This window comes from Podarcis filfolensis, assembly GCF_964270895.1.
Source record: "Podarcis filfolensis genome assembly, chromosome: Z".
NCBI classification, from domain to species: domain Eukaryota; kingdom Metazoa; phylum Chordata; class Lepidosauria; order Squamata; family Lacertidae; genus Podarcis; species Podarcis filfolensis.
The window spans coordinates 45850165-45869899 of record NC_139617.1 but is presented as its reverse complement, the minus strand read 5'-3'; the positions used below and the strand labels follow the sequence as shown (position 1 = coordinate 45869899).

The following is a 19735-nucleotide window of genomic DNA, read 5'->3' as shown; positions in this document are numbered from 1 at the left end:
GCATTGCATCCAAGGCTAGCACTACTAACAGTAGACTCATTGAAATCAGTTGGACATGACTGACTTAGGTGCATGAATTTCAGTGGGTTCATTGTGTGTGGGACTTACTTGGATTCAACCCCAAATATCTCACCTTTCTGCCTCCAGAGTTTTGAGGCATCTTGCAACTAACCCTTTCATAATCATTTGAAAATGCAAATAACCACCCAAATGAGGTTGTTAAATAGGGAAATCACATTTGAAAGAACAGCAGCAGCGTGGTTGGACACACCTAAGATAAATTAGCGATTTCATAAAAGGAACCTGCAAGAAAGGTGTAAAGCAAAAGAAGTGTGAAGAGCTCATTCCAGGATCACAAGTGGGTAGAGTTGCTGCTGCACTCATATCCTGTTTGTGGGCATGGCATAGCCATCTGATTGGTCACTATGGGAACACTTGGTATAATCTGGCAGCAGGTGTTTTTTTGTCTTGTTAGAAAGAATAGAAGGGAGTTGTGTGCAAAGGGCACCAGTGTCAAAAAGTCTATCTGCTAATATTCTGATCTCCTTTGGAAGGTGTTGAATAATGAAGGGGTGGTCTCTCTTTCTCTCCCTTCTCCCCTCAGGGACCAGAAGGAAAACCAGGCCAACAAGGGGAGAAGGGGAAAACCGGACTAAAGGTATGGTTGCCTCTGTTCTTCCTGCTCCCGTTGATGCTCTATGAAACGCCCATAGCTCAATGATAGAGCAGAAGGTCCCAGGCTCAATCCCCAGTATCTCCAGGTAGGGCTAGGAAAATCTCCCTGCATGAAACCCTAGACAACCCCTGCTAGTCAGTGTGGACAATACTGAGGCGGATGGACAAATAGTCTGACTTGGCATGAGAGCTTCCTCAATTCCTGTGATGTTTCTGATCTCCCATTCCTGCTTACATTTTGGCATAGTTCTCGCTGAGACGGCAAACCTCATCTCCCCCAAAATAGAAAAGAGGCGCAGCTCAGTGGCAGAGCATCTGGTCTGCATGCAGAAAGGTCCCAGTTTCAGTCACTGTCATTGTCAAGTAGGGCTAAGAATGTCTCCTGCCTCAGACCCTGGACAGCTGCTGCCAGTAAGTGTAGACCATATTGACCTAGATCAAGAATGGGAGACTGCTAGCCCTCCAGCGGATGTTGAACTGCTGTTCATCATCACTGACCATTGCCCATTCTGGCTGGGGCTGCTGAGAGTTGGAGTCCAGCAGCATCTGGGTGGTCACAGGCTCACCATTCCTAAACCAGATGATTTAGGATAACTCACTTTCCTATATTTCCTATATTTTCTGGCCCACATAGGACCAGTCTGGATAGTTAGACTTGGTGAAGACTTGACATTTTCATCTCCAAAAAAGTTATTGAGTTTCTGCTGAAATGAGGCTGCATTTTAATGTTGTATTTTAATCTTGTTTTTTAAGTTGTATTTCAATCAATTGTTTTATATCTGGTGTTAGCCACCCTGAGCCTGGTCTTGACTGGGGAGGGTGGGGTATAAATCAAAATAATAATAATAATAATAATAATAATAATAATAATAATAATTATTATTATTATTATTATTATTATTATTATTATTTTCCTAAAACAAGTATGGGATTAAATCTTGGTCAGCCTTCTTGACATGCTAGGCTCCCCCCCCTTTTCTTTGTTTTTGTTTTGTGGAAATATTCTGTGTTTTGTTTGTCTGGCAGAGAACTCAGATTTTTGAGCCCCCTCTGTAGTTCAGAGTGGTACAGCCCAGACCATGAGCATTAGGTCTTTTGTTTCCCATCACTGACGCTTACACTTTCTTTAGGGCAGCAAAGGTCACCAGGGACAACTTGGAGAGACTGGCCCACCAGGGAAGATGGGTTTGAGGGGGACTCAAGGTCCCAAAGGATCCAGAGGGACCCTGGGAGCAATGGTGAGAACAGTGTTGGCTCATTACGTGTAATCCTGTGGCAGTTTTCCCTACCACATCAGGGGGGCAAAAATGGGAGTGTAAGCTTACAGGATGAAAGCAGCATTGTGGAGGTTGGGAATGCATGTGGACGGATGCCAAAGGCCTCTAAGAGCTGTGCAGAAGAGGGAAGTACAGCAAGTGTCGCTTCCATGATGATACACAAAACTCTAGATTTAATGGCTCAAAATAGCACAAAATGCTGGGTGAGTGAGGTTTTGAGGCAATATCAGACTTTGAGATTCATGGTTAACGCTCCCCTTTCAGGGTTTCAGCCTTCTTTTTAGGGTTAGTGGGGAAAGGGGTAAAATCCCAGGCTGAGAGGCTATTTTTCTGCTTGGCTTGACATCTTCTGCTGTTTCCTCCACCCTTGGCCCACTTGGCTCTCCCATTGGTTTCCTGACTTTAACTTATGAATCAGGGCCCCAAACCTTCTCCTGAGCTCTTTTTTTCTTGGACCTTTCAGACTAAATGTAAGGGAATAACTTTAGGATCAGTTTCTAGAGCGCATGCATTGTATGCGAAAGATTCCAGGTTCAGCATCTCCCCCTTTAGGTGGGGCCGAGAAGACCCCATTTTAAAATCTTAGAGCAGGGGTCGCAATGTGGTGGACTCCAGATATCGCTGGACTACAACCATTATCCATGGCCTTTGACCATGCTAGCTGAGGCTGACGCGACTTGTAGTCCAAAAAGGGCACCATGTTGACTACTCTGACAAATTCCAGTCAGTGAATCCCAAACTGAGCTACATGGGGTAAGGCAGCTTCATGTTTTTATCCTAGTGTTATTGTCAATGGCGGCAGAGGGTTACTAAGAAAAGGAAGTAGGACTTCAGCCTGGGACATAATGGGAGAAATATGACATAGTGCTTGCTTATTTATTTATTATTTCTATACTGCTATTCATCCAAGGATCACATGGCTGTTTACATTATAAAAAACACAAATATACATAACATAGTAACAAACAAAACAATAATCCCTTCCCACAGTTTAAAATGCCATATATTGTTTAATCAGCCTAAGGCCTGGTTATAGAATAATAGAATCTTAGAGCTAGAAGGGACTCAAGGGTCATCTAGTCCAACCCTTGCAGTGCAGGAATCTCAGCTAAAACATCCATGACAGACAGCCATCCAACCTCTGCTTAAAAACCTCCAAGGAAGGAGAGCTCACCAACTCTTGTGGGAGTCTGTTCCACTGCCAAACAGTTCTTACTGTCAGAAAGTTTTTCCTGATGTTTAGTTGGAATCTCCTTTCTTGTAATTTGAAGCCATTGCCCTGAGTCCTATCTTGCAGAGTAGGAGAAAACAAGAATGCTCCATCTTCCATGCTCCTTCAAGCACTCCTCATAAGACTTAGTTTCCAGGCCCTTGATCATCTTGGTTGCCCTCCTCTGCACACGTTCCAACTTGTCAACATCCTTCTTAAATTGTGGTGCCCAGAATTGGACACAGTACTCCTGGAGTGGTCTGACCAAGGCAGAATAACTTCCCTTGATCTGGACGCAAGACCTCTGTTGATGCAGTGTGGAATAGCATTAGCTTTTTTTTGCTGCTGCATCAGACTGTTGACTCATCAAGCTTGTGTTCCACCAGGATACCTAGATCCTTTTCACATGTCCTGCTGGTAAGCCATATTATATTTGTGCATCTGGTTCTTCCAACCTCAGTGCAGAACCTTACATTTGTCCCTACTGAAATTCATTGTGTTAGCTTGGGCCCAGTTCTCCAATCTGTTAGTGTCATGTGCAAATTGAATGAGTCCCCTCAATTCCTTCATCCAAGTTGTTTATAAAGACGCTGAATAACAATGGGCCCAAGGCAGAATCCTGCAGCACCCCACTTGTCACTTATTTCTAGGATGACAAGGAACCATTAATGAGTACTCTTTGGGTTTGATCAGTCAACCAGCTTTGTCTAATCAGGATTGGCATTAACATACTCAAACCGTTTCCCTCCGGTGAGCAGCCTGGCCGCTGAATTCTGCACCAGCTGAAGTTTCCAAACTGTCTTCAGAGGCAGTGCCACATGTAATGCATTACAGTAACTAGTACACCCTTGTGCAAGAGAAGGTGCAGGAAGGCAGTATGGTTCTCATGACTGGTTGCACAATGGGTCACTGTGGCCTCAGTGGTTCCTGCTGGTAGAACTGAGTTTCATATTGCACAACCATTATTCTCACCCTTACACTGGTGCTACAGCCCTTGCACTGGCAGTCAGAGAACACTGAATCTAGGCCATGGTGTTTAAGATGATGAGGTTCAAAAATAGGAATGCTTTAAACTCTCTAGTGGTATTTTTTTATATACTGCATTTTGTGCGGCCTTTGCTGGTGATTCTGTTTGCTGCTTTTAGCAGATTTTAGTTTTCTACTGCAGCTACATTTGATGGGTGTGTTTAAATCTTTTTATTGTAACTTAAGCCACTGTGTGAGCACTTGCATACAGTGCTACCTCGGTTTTCGAATGCTGTAAACCCGGAAGTAAATGCTTCGGTTTTCTAACAAGCCTTGGAAGTCGAACATGCCACGCAGCTTCCGTGTTGAGTTTTCCGGATTGAGTTTTCTATACTGAGGCTTCCGTTTTGAATTTTTGGTTTTTGAATGTTTCGGAACTCAGACGGTCTTCCAGAACAGATTACGTTTGAAAACCAATGTACCACTGTATATATTTCTGCATGTGTGTGTAATTTTGCGTTTGCGTTTGTGTATTTTATTTTATTTTAAAACTGTTGCTTTTAGCTATATTCTGGAAATTTTATTGTCTTCTATTTTATACTGGTTTTTTGCTATTTTTAATTTCCGTATGGGTTTTTTTACTGTTTAAATATATTTAATATTTAATGCCATTTTACATAAGTGACTTAGAAATGTATTTCTTTTTGATTAAGTGCTCTCTTTCTCTCTATATATGGTGCCTACGTCAAAATGTTCCTAGATCACAAATCTCATTATCCCTGACCATTTGCCATGTTGGGGCTGGGGTTGATGGGAGTTGAAGTCCAAAGCCGATCCATACATTCTCTCTCACAAGTTACTTGGAGATATTTGACAGGGAAAGATTTGGGGCAAATAGATAGAACTGGAGATTGGGAGGGTGGGTGAGTCCTCATCACAAAGCAAGTACTGAAAGCTACAGAGACTGATGAATTCGCCCAACGCAAGAATGTAAAGAGAGAATAAGAGGAAACCAGGGACAGGTGCCCAGGCGTAGAGGAAAAGCTTTGCCCATTGGAAACACCTGATGAGTAACTGGGCCAGCAGGAAAATCAGGGGAGGAGCAGAGGTTACCTTTCCTTGTTCCCACAGGGTTCTCCAGGTCGGATGGGGGTTCCAGGGCATCCTGGCTTAAAGGGCTATCAGGTAAGCCATTACTCTGGACTGTCTGTGTGTCCTTTTCCCAGCCATACTCCAGTGTGAAATTTCACGATGTGAATTATTTCTGCAGCCAAGATAATCATTATTGTTGCTGTCATTATCAGGCCTTGTTTTATTTCCTGCACCTGCACCATAAGGTCTCAGGGTGGGTCACAGCCATGTAGAACACAACATTAAAAACAGTTTAAAATGTATTCATTTATTTTCATTTATTTGATTCATATACCACCTTTAATCCAAAGATCCCATGACTGTGTACAACATTAGGAAGATAATTTATGCATAATAATAATAATAATAATAATAATACACAGCATAATAATAACATAATCATAATAGCATCCCCCCTCCCCCATTTAACAGGCCATAGATTAATTAATGGCCAAAGGCCTGGGTAAAGAGGAAAGTTTTCGCCTGGCACCAAAAGCCATGTAATGGTGGTGTCAGATTAGCCTCTCTTAATGTTGGGCTTCCAACCTTTCTCTTTCTTGGTGGGTGTGAGCAGGTGCCCAATTTCTCTGTCACCAGAGCCCCCCCACCCGCCCCCCACCTTCCATGTAGCAGGGAGGCTAGAGGAGAGGGAAGGTCAATGCCTGATCTAGACATGCACTTTCATTCTCTTGCAGGGGCACACAGGAGCACCAGGCCCAATTGGGCCACCTGGACCCAAAGGTGAAAAGGTAAATGGTTTTAGGTATGGTTTTTTAACCAAATCAGTGTTGGTTGCCTTGATATATTTATTAGGAGAGGGACAGAGAGAGTATGACCCTGGTGCTCTTATCTGACCATGATATTCTCCTGGACCACCTCTGTGGGATAGGGGCTGGAGGCACTGTGCTGCTTGGTTCTGCTTCTACCAACAGGGTCAGTTTCAGAAAGTAACACTGGGTGACTGTGCTTCACCCCCCTCACAGTTGATGGTAGGGTACCATCTTGTCCCCAATACTATTTAACATCCATGTAAATGTGTTTGCAGCTGTTATTAGGAATTTGGAGTGTGGTGTCATCAGATGTTGTCAAACTCCAACTCCCATGAGCCCTAGCCAGCATGGCCAATGGTCAGGGGTGGTGATGGGAGTTGTAGTTCAGCAGCATTTGGGGGAAAGACACACCCCTGTTTAAGATGCCACAAGCTCTTCATGGGAATAAAATTAGCAAAATCACGAAGATCTGAGAGATTTGCAGAAATTAATCCATTAGCAGGACTAGAAGGAATTTCCAGAGAGACATCACTAGCTCTCCTAAACCTTTTATTTTACACAAAATCCAAAAAGGTGCCTTTATATGATGAGGACATGAACTGCATTGGGTTTTCATTAAGTCCAAAATTCTGCACACTGTGATTATGACCTGCAGTTTACTAATTCACCACTCGGGACATTAATTCCAAGATGTGAAATGCAATCTGCTATTATCTTACTCAGCAAGGCTGCATATAGCTCAATCCTTGACCATATGTTAAACATCTCAAATTGCTATTTTTTATTTTTTTAAGGCACTGCCATCTGTGTGCAATCCATACATTATTAGTTCAGACTGTAGTTGTGATGCTTAGCTCACCTATCTTCCAAGGACAAGTTTGTAATACAGTGGTACCTCGGGTTACATACGCTTCAAGTTATATACGCTTCAGGTTACAGACTCCGCTAACCCAGAAATAGTACCTCGGGTTAAGAACTTTGCTTCAGGATGAGAATAGAAATCGTGCTCTGGCAGCGCGGCGGCAGCGGGAGGCCCCATTAGCTAAAGTGGTGCTTCAGGTTAAGAACAGTTTCAGGTTAAGAACGGACCTCCAGAATGAATTAAGTACTTAACCCGAGGTACCACTGTACTAATTTGGATGGGGGGTGTACAGTACATGTACAGATGATATTCTGCCTGCCTTCCTCCTAATACTTATTACTGAAAGAATAAAAATTGGGCTGGGCTGAAAGGGGGTTTGCAGGCCCTGCCAAACAGCTGACTGACAGGGCCTGTAAAGCACAACTCTTTACCAGTAACGATGGCACTTGCAAAGCCCCCTGAACAGATCACCTGCACAGGGTGTTACAGGCAGCACCCATCAATTAGCTACCCAGTGGTGCCTTTTGGCTCAGCTGCACCTGCACCTCACTATAAGGCAGGTGGGTGTGACTTGGCTGACATGTCCTCCCCCCCCCCCGGCCAAATGGATAGGCCTAGGCCTAATGGGATGCCTTGGTTCTGCAGCTGCTAAGATTTGCCATCTAGAATTTTTGCCATCTTTGAAACATCCTTTCTTACGGAAACATCTCATGATTTTAGCATTGTGGTTGAAATCTGGACGTTTGCACTTTTCTGGTTGTAAAGGGAGTGGGGGGCTTGTTCTGGAGAAGGCCTTGTCTGTTGCTTGTCTTTGGGGGCTGCATAAATCTTGCACAAAGAGTCTGTTTTCTACTAGCCTGTGCTCCATGTTTCTTCCAAGGATGGCATGTTGTTCTTCAGAAATCTCGCCCCGCCAACCAGCCACCCCCACCTGCAGCTGTCATGACTCAGCCATTATTCCACTGCTCCCTCTTTTTTCCTCCTCCCCAAAGGCTTTTGTTTAGTCAGCTTAATGATAACCAGTTCAAGCTAGTGACTCGGGTTTTTTAATGACTTGCCATTCAGGACTGGGGGCGGTGTCAGGGGGCAAGGAGGGGACAATACCAACTGCCTTTTGGTTTATGTTTGTGCTCTAGACACAGCTGGTCACCTGAGTGTTGGTATTTATAGTAATATCTTGCAACACTTCCCAGGAAGGGAAAGCAAGAGAATAGATTTAATTTCAGAACCTCGTCAGAAGTAAATGAGGGGCCTTTTCCAAACCTCCTCCAAGATTCGCTAAATATATGGTGTACATCTGCTGAATAGCCTTATACTGAATTACACCAATAGCCTTATACTGAATTACTCCATTGGTATATCTGGTTCAGTATTGTCTCTATACCAAATGGCAGTGGCTCTCCAGGATTGGAAGCTGGGTGTCTCTCCTAGCCCTGCCTGGAGATGTTGGGGACTGAACATGGGGCTTCTGCATGGGGCCTTTCCTATAAAGCATGTAGGGAATGTGCCACACCTTTGGCACACCTGTGTGCAATCAGGGGTCCTTTTGCATGGAGCACCTGTGCTTGTAGGACTGTGAACCCACAGGTACTCCTTTGCATAATGTCAAGGGAGCAGGGCCAGTAGGATTCAAGTGCTCCCTGCTCCCAACACATTTAGCACACATATGGAGAAAATCTCCAGAGGACTGAGGTGGGCAGCTTGTCCGCTCCTGCTGACCTAACCTGTGTTTTGAGTTATACATCATATTTTTTTATCTTATCCTCAGGATAAGGGGGGAGGTCATGGTTCTCCCCACAATTATTTTTCTTTTTTCTTTTTAAATTTTTTATTCATTTTTCATTTTTGTTCACCTCAAATTCCCCACAATTATTTTTCCAGCAACTCTGCCAGGGTAGGTTAAGCTGTGAAAGAGTGATTGTCTCAAGAACACTCAGTCAATTTACATAGGTGAGGGAGGATTATTTTGAACCCAGGTGCTTTCTCAGCTGCACTACTCTGGTGCCCCCAAAACCGTATTTCCTAGAGAGGAATGCACCCACAAGAGGTACTGGATGTCCCATGTGGATGTCTTTAGCAGAGGATTGGACAAATAAATGGAGGATAGGGCTATGCATGGCTAGATTCAAGGGCTATTGCCTGCCTCTGCCAGAAGGATTACGGTATGCTTCTGTATGTCAGTTGCTGGGAATTACAAGTGGGAAGAGCGATCATGCATTCAAGTCCGCATTGTGGGCTTCCAACAGGCATTTGGTTGGCTGCTGTGAGAACATACGGATCTTGATGGGCCTTTGGCCTCATCCAGCAGGGCTCTTCTTACATTCTTGGTTAAATGGATATCAATCATCAGAGCCAGTGAGCAGCTGAGACACTTTATAAACGAGGTGTTGTAGTTATTGTTGTGACCTGCAAGAACAGAGCCTGTGAGTGTACAACTGTGCACATACAGACTGACCCATGCAAATCATTCTGTTGCTTTAGAACTCATAAATTTCCTTCAGTGTTAGAAACTGAGATATGAAAGTTAGGAGCTAAATGGCACATTAAAACTAGGTTCTGGGTGCACCAACGGAACGTCTAGGCACGCATTTTAATAACAAGAAAGCTGAAAATGAACGAGCTGCAGCTAAAATGTTATGTTCATTTTTCACATGGTCTAGTCCTCCCCTTGCCCACCCCCCTAATATTCTTAAGAGGGTCTCTTCTCCAATCTTCAGAGAGTAGCTGGAAGCGGGGAGGCAGAAAAAGGTCTTCCTTTCATTCCACTCTGCAGTTTTAATCTGAAATCATAGGTGAACTACTGCACCCAGAGCTCAGAAACTGCTTGCACTAATGAAATCCCCTGTCACAAAATGCACCTAGAACAATAGGAGTTTCAAACACTGATCAGAACAAATGGAAAACTGGATCTGTTGGGGGTGGGTGGGACACTTAGTGAGTTAATATTGCCAAGGGAGTAGAATCTTTAATGGTGCAGCAGAACTGGTGTCCCCAAAAGCAATTATTGACCAAATGAACTTAACAATGTTGGCATGGACTTCCATGGTGCATCACAGTCAATTATCCTTCTCCATTGAGTATAATACATTTACAACTTCTCAAAGTGGCCTCAGAGAGCTAGGGGTTTTCCAGCTGGAAGATTCTTTTAAATTACAAACAGATACTTCCCACCCCGGGAAGGCAGCCAAGAGTGAGGGAGGCCTCCCCTTGGTCCTGCATTTTCCATTTGTAGCCACACTTCTATTTTCAGGGGTGGGGGGTTGTTTGTTTGTTTGTTTGTGTTTTACTCCCTTAACTTTTTTATTTTTAACTTTTGCTTTAGCCAAATAGGAATCTAGCACAAAGGGTGTTGGCAGCTGGGAGGCTCAACCATGAGACACCCAAATAAAACCCTACCATGAATTAAGGCAAATAGATTCCTCCCTCCTCTCCCTCCCCTTCCCCCCGTAACACACACACACACACACACACACACACACACACACGGGAGAGGGAGAGAGAGAAAGACTTCTACTGCCTCCCTCAGTTATGTGACTGGAGTCTATTGTCGCTGTTTGCAAACATATGTACAGTGGTACCTTGGTTTACAAACTTAATCCGTTCCAGAGGTCCATTCTGAAACCAAAACCATTCTTAAACTGAGGTGCGCTTTCCCTAATGAGGCCTCCCGCCACTGGTGTCCTTCCACCATTTGGCTTCCATTCGTAGACCAAGGTAAAGTTCACTACCCAGAACACTACTTCCAGTTTTGCGGAGTTCGTATACCGAATAGTTCGTAAACAGGGCTGTTCTTAAACCGAGGTACCACTGTAACTCAAAACAGGTGAGGGCATGCAGTTTCTCTTGTTTCACTATGCAGTGATGCCAGTTCTGTCCCTCCTGCAGACCCTCCAAGTGTCCATATTTTCCAGGGACATGCCTGATTTAGAGAAGCCGTACCAGTTTCTGATTTGATCCTGGAATATCCCACTTTTTCTTAGGATGTCCCTGTTTTCATTGGAGAAATGTTGGAGGATATGACCCCCCAAGCTGTCTTAAGGCCATCTTGTATAGAGATTTTTTTTTAATGTTTAATTTTTTATTTTGTTTTTATACATGTTGGAAGCTATCCAAAGTGGCTGGGGCAACCCAGTAAAATATACAGGGTATAAATAGTAAAATTATCATTATGGACATCCCTGTTTTCACCGGAGAAATGTTGGAGGGTATGCTCCCCCACACACACCTTGTCCCATTACGTGTGCATGTAAAGATTGCAATGTTTTTAATTTCAATGCCAATGTAATCTTTGGTTTTGTCCCTCCCTACCACACATCAAGGGGGCTGCCTGCCTTTTAATAGCAATTAAAAACCCCACCCGTATATGCATGCAAAACATTCCGTTCAGCACTTACAGCTTTTGTGGCTGAGAGTGGGCTCAGAGACCCTGCTTGCCAACCTGACACCAAAGGTCCTCAGATTGACAGGTGCAAGAGCAGGGAAGCACTGGCCCTCTTGGCTCCAACTCACAGTAGTCTCAGCCAGCATTGCCAGTGGCCAGGGATGAGAGGAGTTGTACTTCAGTTATGCTTTTGGACTCTCAGCTTCCATTAACCCAAGCTAGCATGGCTAGCGATCAGGCATAATGGGAGTTGTTTGCTTCTCACTATGCAGCTTTAAAATCCTGCTTTGGTTTTCTCTTGGTATGTATCTAAGCTAGAGAGGGATGGCTCCCTTTTAGAACTATGTCAGAGGCAGTCTCTCTGCTGTCATCAAGTGTGAGCAAGACGGGGACTTCTTGGTAGTGGTGCCGAGGGTTTGGAATGCTGCCGCCCTTGCTAAGATTCATCTTGCGCCCTCCTGTTGCCTTCCACACAGAACATATTTATTTGAACAGACTTTTGCTGTTCCACTAGGTTGCAATTCTCGTGCCACTGCTGTTTGCAATTCAGCTGCTGCTTTTAGAGGCCATAATATTGTGGTTTTTAATATTTAATATATTATTGGGGTGTTCTCTTTTTTTGTAAGACACTGCTTCTAGTTGTTGGTAGAAGAGAGGAATACAGATATTTAATAATAACTGGTTACTATTTGTTCTTACCAAGATTAGAACTTCCTAAGCTGTTCAACAGTGGAACTGCCTGTTTCGAGAAGCAGCAGTCTCTCCCTGACTGGGTGTATTCAAGCAAAGGCTGGATGACTGTCTCCCAGGGATGTTGCAGTTGCAAGATTCCTATACTCACTCACTCTCTTGTGTGTGTGTGTTGTGGGTGTACACAAATGTGTTTAACTAGATGATCTCCAGAGTCCTTTCCAGTCCCCAAACTCTCAACTTCTACTCGCATTGTAAACCATGGTCTGTTTTAACACTAGTGCTTATTGCTTGCAGGGTGAACAAGGTGATGATGGGAAGGTGGAGGGGCCTCCTGGACCGCCTGGAGACAGGGTAAGGAATCTGGACTGCCCAGTGCTAATCTATAATATGAGACACCCCTCAAAGTCAAGCTAAACCCTATGGCTTAAGCTGGGTCTACACATCCAACAAACTGAGGTGATAATGAGTGCTGTGATGCCATACATTCTGCACTGGGGGGGGTCACACATGTCTCAGTTTGACGCATAGAATCATAGAATTCTAGAGTTGGAAGGGACCATGATGGGCATCTAGTCCAGCCCCCTGCAGTGCAGGAATCTTTTGCCCCACACGGGGCTCAAACCCACGACACTGAGATTAAGTGACTCAGGCTCTACCGACTGAGCTATCCAAGGTCCAAACAATGTAACCCGGCAGTATTCCACATGGTCATGGAAGCTGGAGGGCACAAGGACTGTTGCTCCCTGCATTTTTGTTGCATATTCCCCCAAACTATTTCCATCCCATTTTTCTATATTTGTAATGTTATAAACAAGCTGAGCTTGAATCCTGGCAAGATGGAGGCACTGTGGGTTAGTGGTTCCTGTGTTGAAATTGGTCAGTTGCCTACCCTGGATGGGGTTGCATGCCCCCTTGAAGGGGCAGGTTTGAAGTTTAGGGGTGCTTCTGCATCCAGCCCTGTCACTGAAGGCTCAGGTAACTCAGTGGCTAGTAGTGCCTTCTACCAACTGCAGATGGTTTGATAGCTACGGCTATTCCTGGACTGGGAAAGCCTTGCCACAGTACTTCAAGACTGGGTTACTGCACTGTGCTCTATGTGCGGCTTCCCTCACACTTGGTCCAAAAACTGCAGTTAGTGCAGAATGTTGTAGCATGGTTGCTGATGGGAGTGAGCCGCTGTCAGAAGAAGAAGAAGAGTTTGGATTTGATATCCCGCTTTATCACTACCCGAAGGAGTCTCAAAGCGGCTAAGCATCTCCTTTTCCCTTCCTCCCCCACAACAAACACTCTGTGAGGTGAGTGGGGCTGAGAGACTTCAGAGAAGTATGACTGGCCCAAGGTCATCCAGCAGCTGCATGTGGAAGAGCGGAGATGCGAACCCGGTTCACCAGATTACGAGTCTACTGCTCTTAACCACTACACCACACTGGCTCTCAGGTGTCAGCATATAGCAGCTGTGCTCAGAGGTCTGCACTGATTGGAAATCCTCCACAGAGCCAAGGTCAAGGTGCTACTATTAGCATATAAAGCCCTTAACTTGGGAGCAGTTTACTTGTGAGATCGCCCGACCAAGGAACCCACATATGCTCTCTTCAGTCAATGGAACTGGCACTTTTCCAAGTGCCACATAATACCCGCAACACATCCGTAAGAACTCAAATTGTTTAGTGTGGCTACACTGACACCTTGGAACTCCCTGCCTATGGATATGGGCAGGCCCTTTCACTGTGTTCATTTCGGCATCTGCTGAAGACATTCTTATTTAGACAAGCCTACCCATATGCTTAGAAAGTTTGTAGGAATTTTTATTTGTTTTAGTATTTTAACTTTTGTATGTTTTAAGGTATGGTTGTTTTTCTTGATTTTACTGTCTTTTTGTAAACTGCTTTGAGGTGTTGTTGTTTTTTTACAATCAAGTAGTGTATACATTTTATGAAATAAGTCAATAAACAAACAATGGGTTGCATCCAACTTAGTTTGACATGGAATAGGCTCATTAGCAGCCATTTCTATCAGTTTAGATTGAATCTTCTCTGAGTAGGACTAATATTAGATAGAAGCCAATAAAAATATATAGAGCCTCCAGCTAATGAAATATAAAAACAAAGAGTGAAGCAGACAGAAAGAAGTACTGTTTATTTATTCCTACATTTATATATCACCGTTTTTCCTCCACGGATCCCAAGGGAGAATAAATGGTTCTTTCCACCCCACCCCATTTGATCCTAAAAACAACCCTGTGAGGTAGGTTAGTCTGAGAGAGAGTAACTGACCCAAAGTCACCCAGTTACCTTCACAGCTGTATGGGAATTTGAACCCTAGTCTCCCAAGCCCTAGTCCAACACTCTAACAACTACACCACACTAAGCTGCTGGCCTCAAGACCAGAGTCAAAGGAAGATGAGCTGGTTCAGACCAGGGCTGTTGGGGACTGGGACCGTGTGCTGGATACAGAGCCTGAGGCTAGTAGTCAGGAGCCCACAGAACCTGCACCAGGCACCTCTCCAAAACCTTATCACAGACCAAATTTACTTGAGTTGTCAGGCTCTGCCTGTTCCACCCTACCTTATCCAACAACACTAGGAATGTGCCAGGCAAGAGGGCACAGAAAGGAAGAGAAGTGCTTGATTTCATCCTTACCCATCCTTACCCCAGCACCACCACCACTTCACTCATATTGGAGAACACATAAGCATGCACATAAAAACTTTGCTTTTTATGGGGTCCAGGTTAAAGTCAGATCCAGCAGAATTAATTTGAGTTTTGAAAAGCACATAATGCTGAAAGAGGAAGTGGGAGTGTCACTCTTCCAACTTCTTCTCCAGCTCTATATACTTTTCAAGGTAGAAAAGAGTAAATACTCTCACCACCTCATGAAGAAGCAGGTGGTGAGTGGGAGACTTTTAGGTGTGACCCCCACACTGGCAATCCCTGCCTTAAGTATTCACATTCTTCAGGTGAGGGTGATGAAGCTTAGGAAGTGTGACTAGAGGGACTCTTAATGAGGGTTTATTCAGCTCCAGCCTTTGTCAGAGCAAGTGGCTCACTCGGAGCTTTCCATGGTGCTGAAACTGCCAGCTTGCATTGCTGCCCCTTTGTGGGTACCCGCTACAAACAAATCAGAGTAGTAGCACAAAGGCCTTTTAACCTGCCTTGGGAAGGAGATAAGGGTTAGGTCAGGCATAGGCAAACTCGGCCCTCCAGATGTTTTGGGACTACAACTCCCATCATCCCTGACCACTGGTCCTGTTAGCTAGGGATGATGGGCGTTGTAGTCCCAAAACATCTGGAGGGCCGAGTTTGCCTATGCCTGGGTTAGGCTGATGGGCCTTCCCACACCACAGATTCCTATAACCAGAGGCCATCAACAAGAAGATCCTGCTTCTTCCTGGTGACAGCTGTAAGCTGTCTTCTGACATAGGTGGGAGATGAAGCAGGCACTTGGAGGACTGGGGTTGCATTTAACACCTCTCTTGCATTTCATTTCCTAGGGCCCAGTTGGTGATAGAGGAGATCGTGGGAAGCCTGGAGATCCTGGTTATCCTGTGAGTCCTTCTCCAAATGCCTGGTTAGGAAATTAACCATCTTAGGAAAAGCTATCTCCTCTTTGTAAAATTCCATGACACTGAGCTAGGGGATATCCTGCCTTTTATATTGCAGTGTGTGTGTGATGTGATTGACAGACTTGACCCCAGAACTTTAGGGATGTGCAGGTTTAGATTGATCTTGGGGGACCCAGGTAGACACAAGTTGTTGTAGGCAACAAGGGAAACAACCTAAACAAAATGTTCATCCTCAGGTATTAAATTTTATATTCATAATTATAAAAAGTTTTTAAAATGAATATATAAAGTTACTAAGTTGATTTAAACCTGGAAGAGCCAATGTAGTGCTCTCCAAATGATTTGGACTACAACTCTCATCAGCCCAGCCGGTGGGGCCAACAGTCAAGGTTGATGGGAGTCTGGAGTCTGCAACATCTGGAGGATGCCATGTTGATGACATTCCACTGCTGCTATAGTTATAACTGGATTTATTTCTTTATTATTTTTAAAACTCCTATATAACCATCTTAATACTTGACTTTTAATTGTTTAAACCACTCAGTTGCCTGCAGCTTGCTTATTGTTCTGCTATTGTTTGTTTTATTGCTATCTTCCATTTCTGCTTTGCATAAATAAAATTTTAAAAGTCCTAAGAATTTTAAACGTTGGGAAACTAAAATACCTCCAGCTGGTGCCAGAACTACAATGTAGGCTAGGCAAGCCTCTGTAAGAAAGGCATTTCACAAGACAAGAACCACCATTTAAAAATGCATTACATTTTTATTGCATTTAAATCAGGCACCTCCCTGAAGAAAGCTCAAAGAAACCTTCAACACAAGTCCTGGCCCTTGCTTTTTTATCCTTACAAGAAAATTGTGAATGGCCTAAGGTCAGCTTAGTAGGCTCCATGGCTGAGACAGAGATTTGAAACAGAGTATCCTTTACCACAGTTGGACATTGTCCCAGCCTTCCCCCTGTCCCCCAGTTATTTTAAAATCCAAGTTCTCATCAGTCACAGCCAACATGGCCAGTGGCCAGGGAACTGAGGAACATAGGAAACGTCATTGTACCAAGTCAGACCACTGGTCCATCTAGCACAGTGTTGCTACTCCACAACTGCTCCAGCTAGCAGGGGCTTTCCAGAGCTTCAGACAGGAGACATTTGCAGCCCTGCCTGGAGTTACCAGGAATTGAGCCTGGGACCTTTGCATGCAGCGCAGGTGCTGTAGCACTGAGTTTACAGCTCTTTGCCATCCCATCAGGGATGATGGGAGCTGTAGTACAAAGCATCTGGAAGGCACCAAGATGGGGAAATTGCTTCTGACCCTTCTCTTTCTTTCATTTCTGTGTCATGAGCATCATACATGTCCTAAATGGTTAGGATCTACGTCTGGGACAGCCAATGTTTTGCCTTCCGTGTGCTGCCAGACTACTCAGCTCCCAGCAGCTCCAACCAGCTGCAGACAGTGTTTGATAACCTGCCACTTTCCTCAAGCATATAAACTTACAGAACTCACCGCACTGAATGCCTTTGAAACCCAGCCTCTTCCTTCTCCCTCAGTCATAAAGGCATTTTCAGATCTGCCTTATAGCAGGTCTCTCCCCACCCTACCAGGAGGTGCTGAGAATTGAACCCTGGGCCTTATGGATGCAAAGCTGATGTTCTACCCTTGAGCTAAAGCCCTTCCTCTCCTCTTTTCCTCTGTTCTCATGACCGTCTTTTTAGACTGTGAACCTCTTCCTTTTAATGCAATTACTTGTAAGGTGGCTAGCACCTGAGACACTTTATAAATGAGAAATGTTGTAGTTATTGTTGTGAGCTGCAGGAACAGGGCCTGTGAGTCTGCACATACAGACTGACCCATGCAAATCATTCTGTTTCTTTAGAACTCATAAATTTCCTTCAGTATTAGAAACAGAGATATGAAAGTTAGGAGCTAAATGGCACATTAAACCTAGGTTCTGGGTGCAACAATGGAATGTCTAGGCATGCTTTTTTATAATAAGAATACAAAGCTGAAAGTGAATGAGCTGCAGCTAACATGTTATGTTCATTTTTCACATGGTCTAGTCCTTCCCCTGCCCAACCCCCTAATATTCTTAAGAGGGTCTCTTCTCCAATCTTCAGAGAGTAGCTGGAAGTGGGGAGGCAGAAAAAGGTCCTCCTTTCCTTCCACTCTGCTGTTTGAATCTGAAATCTTAGTCGCAGTACTGCACCCAGAGCTCAGAAACTGCCTGCGCTAATTAAATTCCCTGTCCCAAAATGTGCCTAGAACAATGGAAGTTTTGAACACTGATTTCCCTCTATCTTTTGTGTCATTTGTGGAAGAGTCCCTGCCAAGGCCTATAAGCCTACAAGGGTGGGTGGGTGTGTGATGCCACTGCCAACCCCTGGAGCCTTGCTGTTCCTCCTCCTTGTTGTCCCTCCATCTGAGTGTGCAAGAACTGAGCAGAGGGAGGAGATGGAGCAACATCCCAAACCTGCTTTAGGCTTACCTTCTGGCAGTTATTTGAATTGGGCACTGAGTCACTGGACAAATGAATGGGCCGCAGCTTTGGTGGCAAGGAAGTGGTGGGCCAACTTAGAGAGTGTTTATTGAGAGTATCTGGCCCAAAACATGGAGGCCCAACTGGTGTTAATAAACTGGTCAAGCACGTTAAAGAGTTTTAATACTTATCCACTAGGACACTCCCTCATTGAATTAGTCCAGAGGTGAGGAACCTCAGGCCTGCTTTGTTTGATGAAGTGTTTAGGATTGCTCAGACTCACCACTCTGCCCCTGGGAGGAAAGAAGGATCTCGGATGGCAGTTTAACTTGAATCTTCCCTCTCACTTCCTTTTAGGGCCAAGAGGGTATTGATGGAGAGAGAGGAAAACCTGGACAGCAAGGCTTACCCGTAAGAAGCTCCCCTCTGCCCACCTTTTGAAAGGTGTTCTGTGCATGTGCTAGGGTGCGCGTATGTAGAAGAGAGGGAGAGAAAACATGCAGAAATGGGAGATGGAACCAACATTCATATCCTCAGGTCATTGGGTTGCCCTTCAATGCCACAATCCTATGCATGCTCTATTGGGGATTACTGCCTAGTTAGCATGTTGAAGTTTGCAACCTAAGTGTCCTAATTGGAATTGGGCTTTGGTTTCCAAACCCTGCGAGAGGAGGTGCGGTACACTTCCAAACATTTGCAAAGAGGTCTTAGGTGCTTGCATGCTTTACTTTAAAGCCCACACTGGAAACTGCCTTAAGCTAAGTGAGGGCATTGATCCATGTATCTCAGCACTTCCTACACTGTGTCTGGCAGCAGCTCTCTGAGGTTTCAATTAGTCTTCCTTAGAGAGGTCAAGGATTGAACCTGGAACCTTGGTCATGCAAAACTATTCATCTACCACAGAGTCATGGCTCCTTGCCTTCCTGGGCAAACACAATCTTACCCACAAGATGTAAAAGCTAATTCCATGTGGCTAGAACTGTCCTACGCACAGTAATCTCTGTTCTTCGTGATTCGTGAAAGATGTCTCTGCCGGAAGGGTATTTTCAAGCAGTTTCCACACCCTGTCCCTTTTGTTCTCCTAGGGACATCCAGGACCACCAGGTCAACCAGGGCTGAAAGGATCCAAGGGCAATCCGGTAGGTTTGGAAAAACACCTCAACTTAGCCTTGCATCCTGGCAGAGTTGCCCCACGTGCAGCAGACATTTGGGGTGGCCAGAGAGTTGTGAGGTTCGTGGGGGTGGGGAGCTGGAAAGGAGAAGGTCTAGGAATGATTACAAATCTAAGTTGTCCCAGAGATTATGGACCTGTGATTGGGCTGTACTACTTCAGGACGCAGGTGGAGACTCTCTTGATTGGATGGTACTTAATACATTTAAATTGAAGGGGAAATACACACAGAGAGTGAGTAAGTGAGAAAGAAGTCCTTCACTTAGGAAGTAAGCATGCCAAGGAAGAGAATTCTAGCTTAACCTCCTTTAACATCTATATACAGAGGATTTAGATTCTTTGTTTTCTATATTGAAGAACAGTCACTCACATGGGCTTAACGTGGTACAGTCCAACCACGTCAAATAGAAAATAAGAACCCACGATACAACAAATTGCAATCATCAAATGAAAGCACCACAAAGCAAGGTAAGCCAGCAATGAAGTCCAAGAGCAGAAAAGCCTCGGTAGTTGTCTGGATTATGTCAGTTAAATCTGCTCTCTAGCAAATCTGGTGTTCTCACATCAC

At 44.6% G+C, this 19735-nt stretch overlaps 1 protein-coding gene across 1 annotated transcript in view; it reads left to right on the top strand.

Annotated features, from left to right (window-relative positions):
* COL27A1 (collagen type XXVII alpha 1 chain) overlaps positions 1-19735 on the top strand; it is a 254226-nt gene that overhangs the window by 202441 nt on the left and 32050 nt on the right. The window contains exons 38-45 of the mRNA XM_083597135.1: positions 605-658; positions 1806-1913; positions 5260-5313; positions 5955-6008; positions 12260-12316; positions 15456-15509; positions 18354-18407; positions 19082-19135. Of these exons, the coding sequence (XP_083453261.1) occupies positions 605-658; positions 1806-1913; positions 5260-5313; positions 5955-6008; positions 12260-12316; positions 15456-15509; positions 18354-18407; positions 19082-19135 (489 nt within the window). The remainder of the gene's footprint in view (positions 1-604; positions 659-1805; positions 1914-5259; positions 5314-5954; positions 6009-12259; positions 12317-15455; positions 15510-18353; positions 18408-19081; positions 19136-19735) is intronic.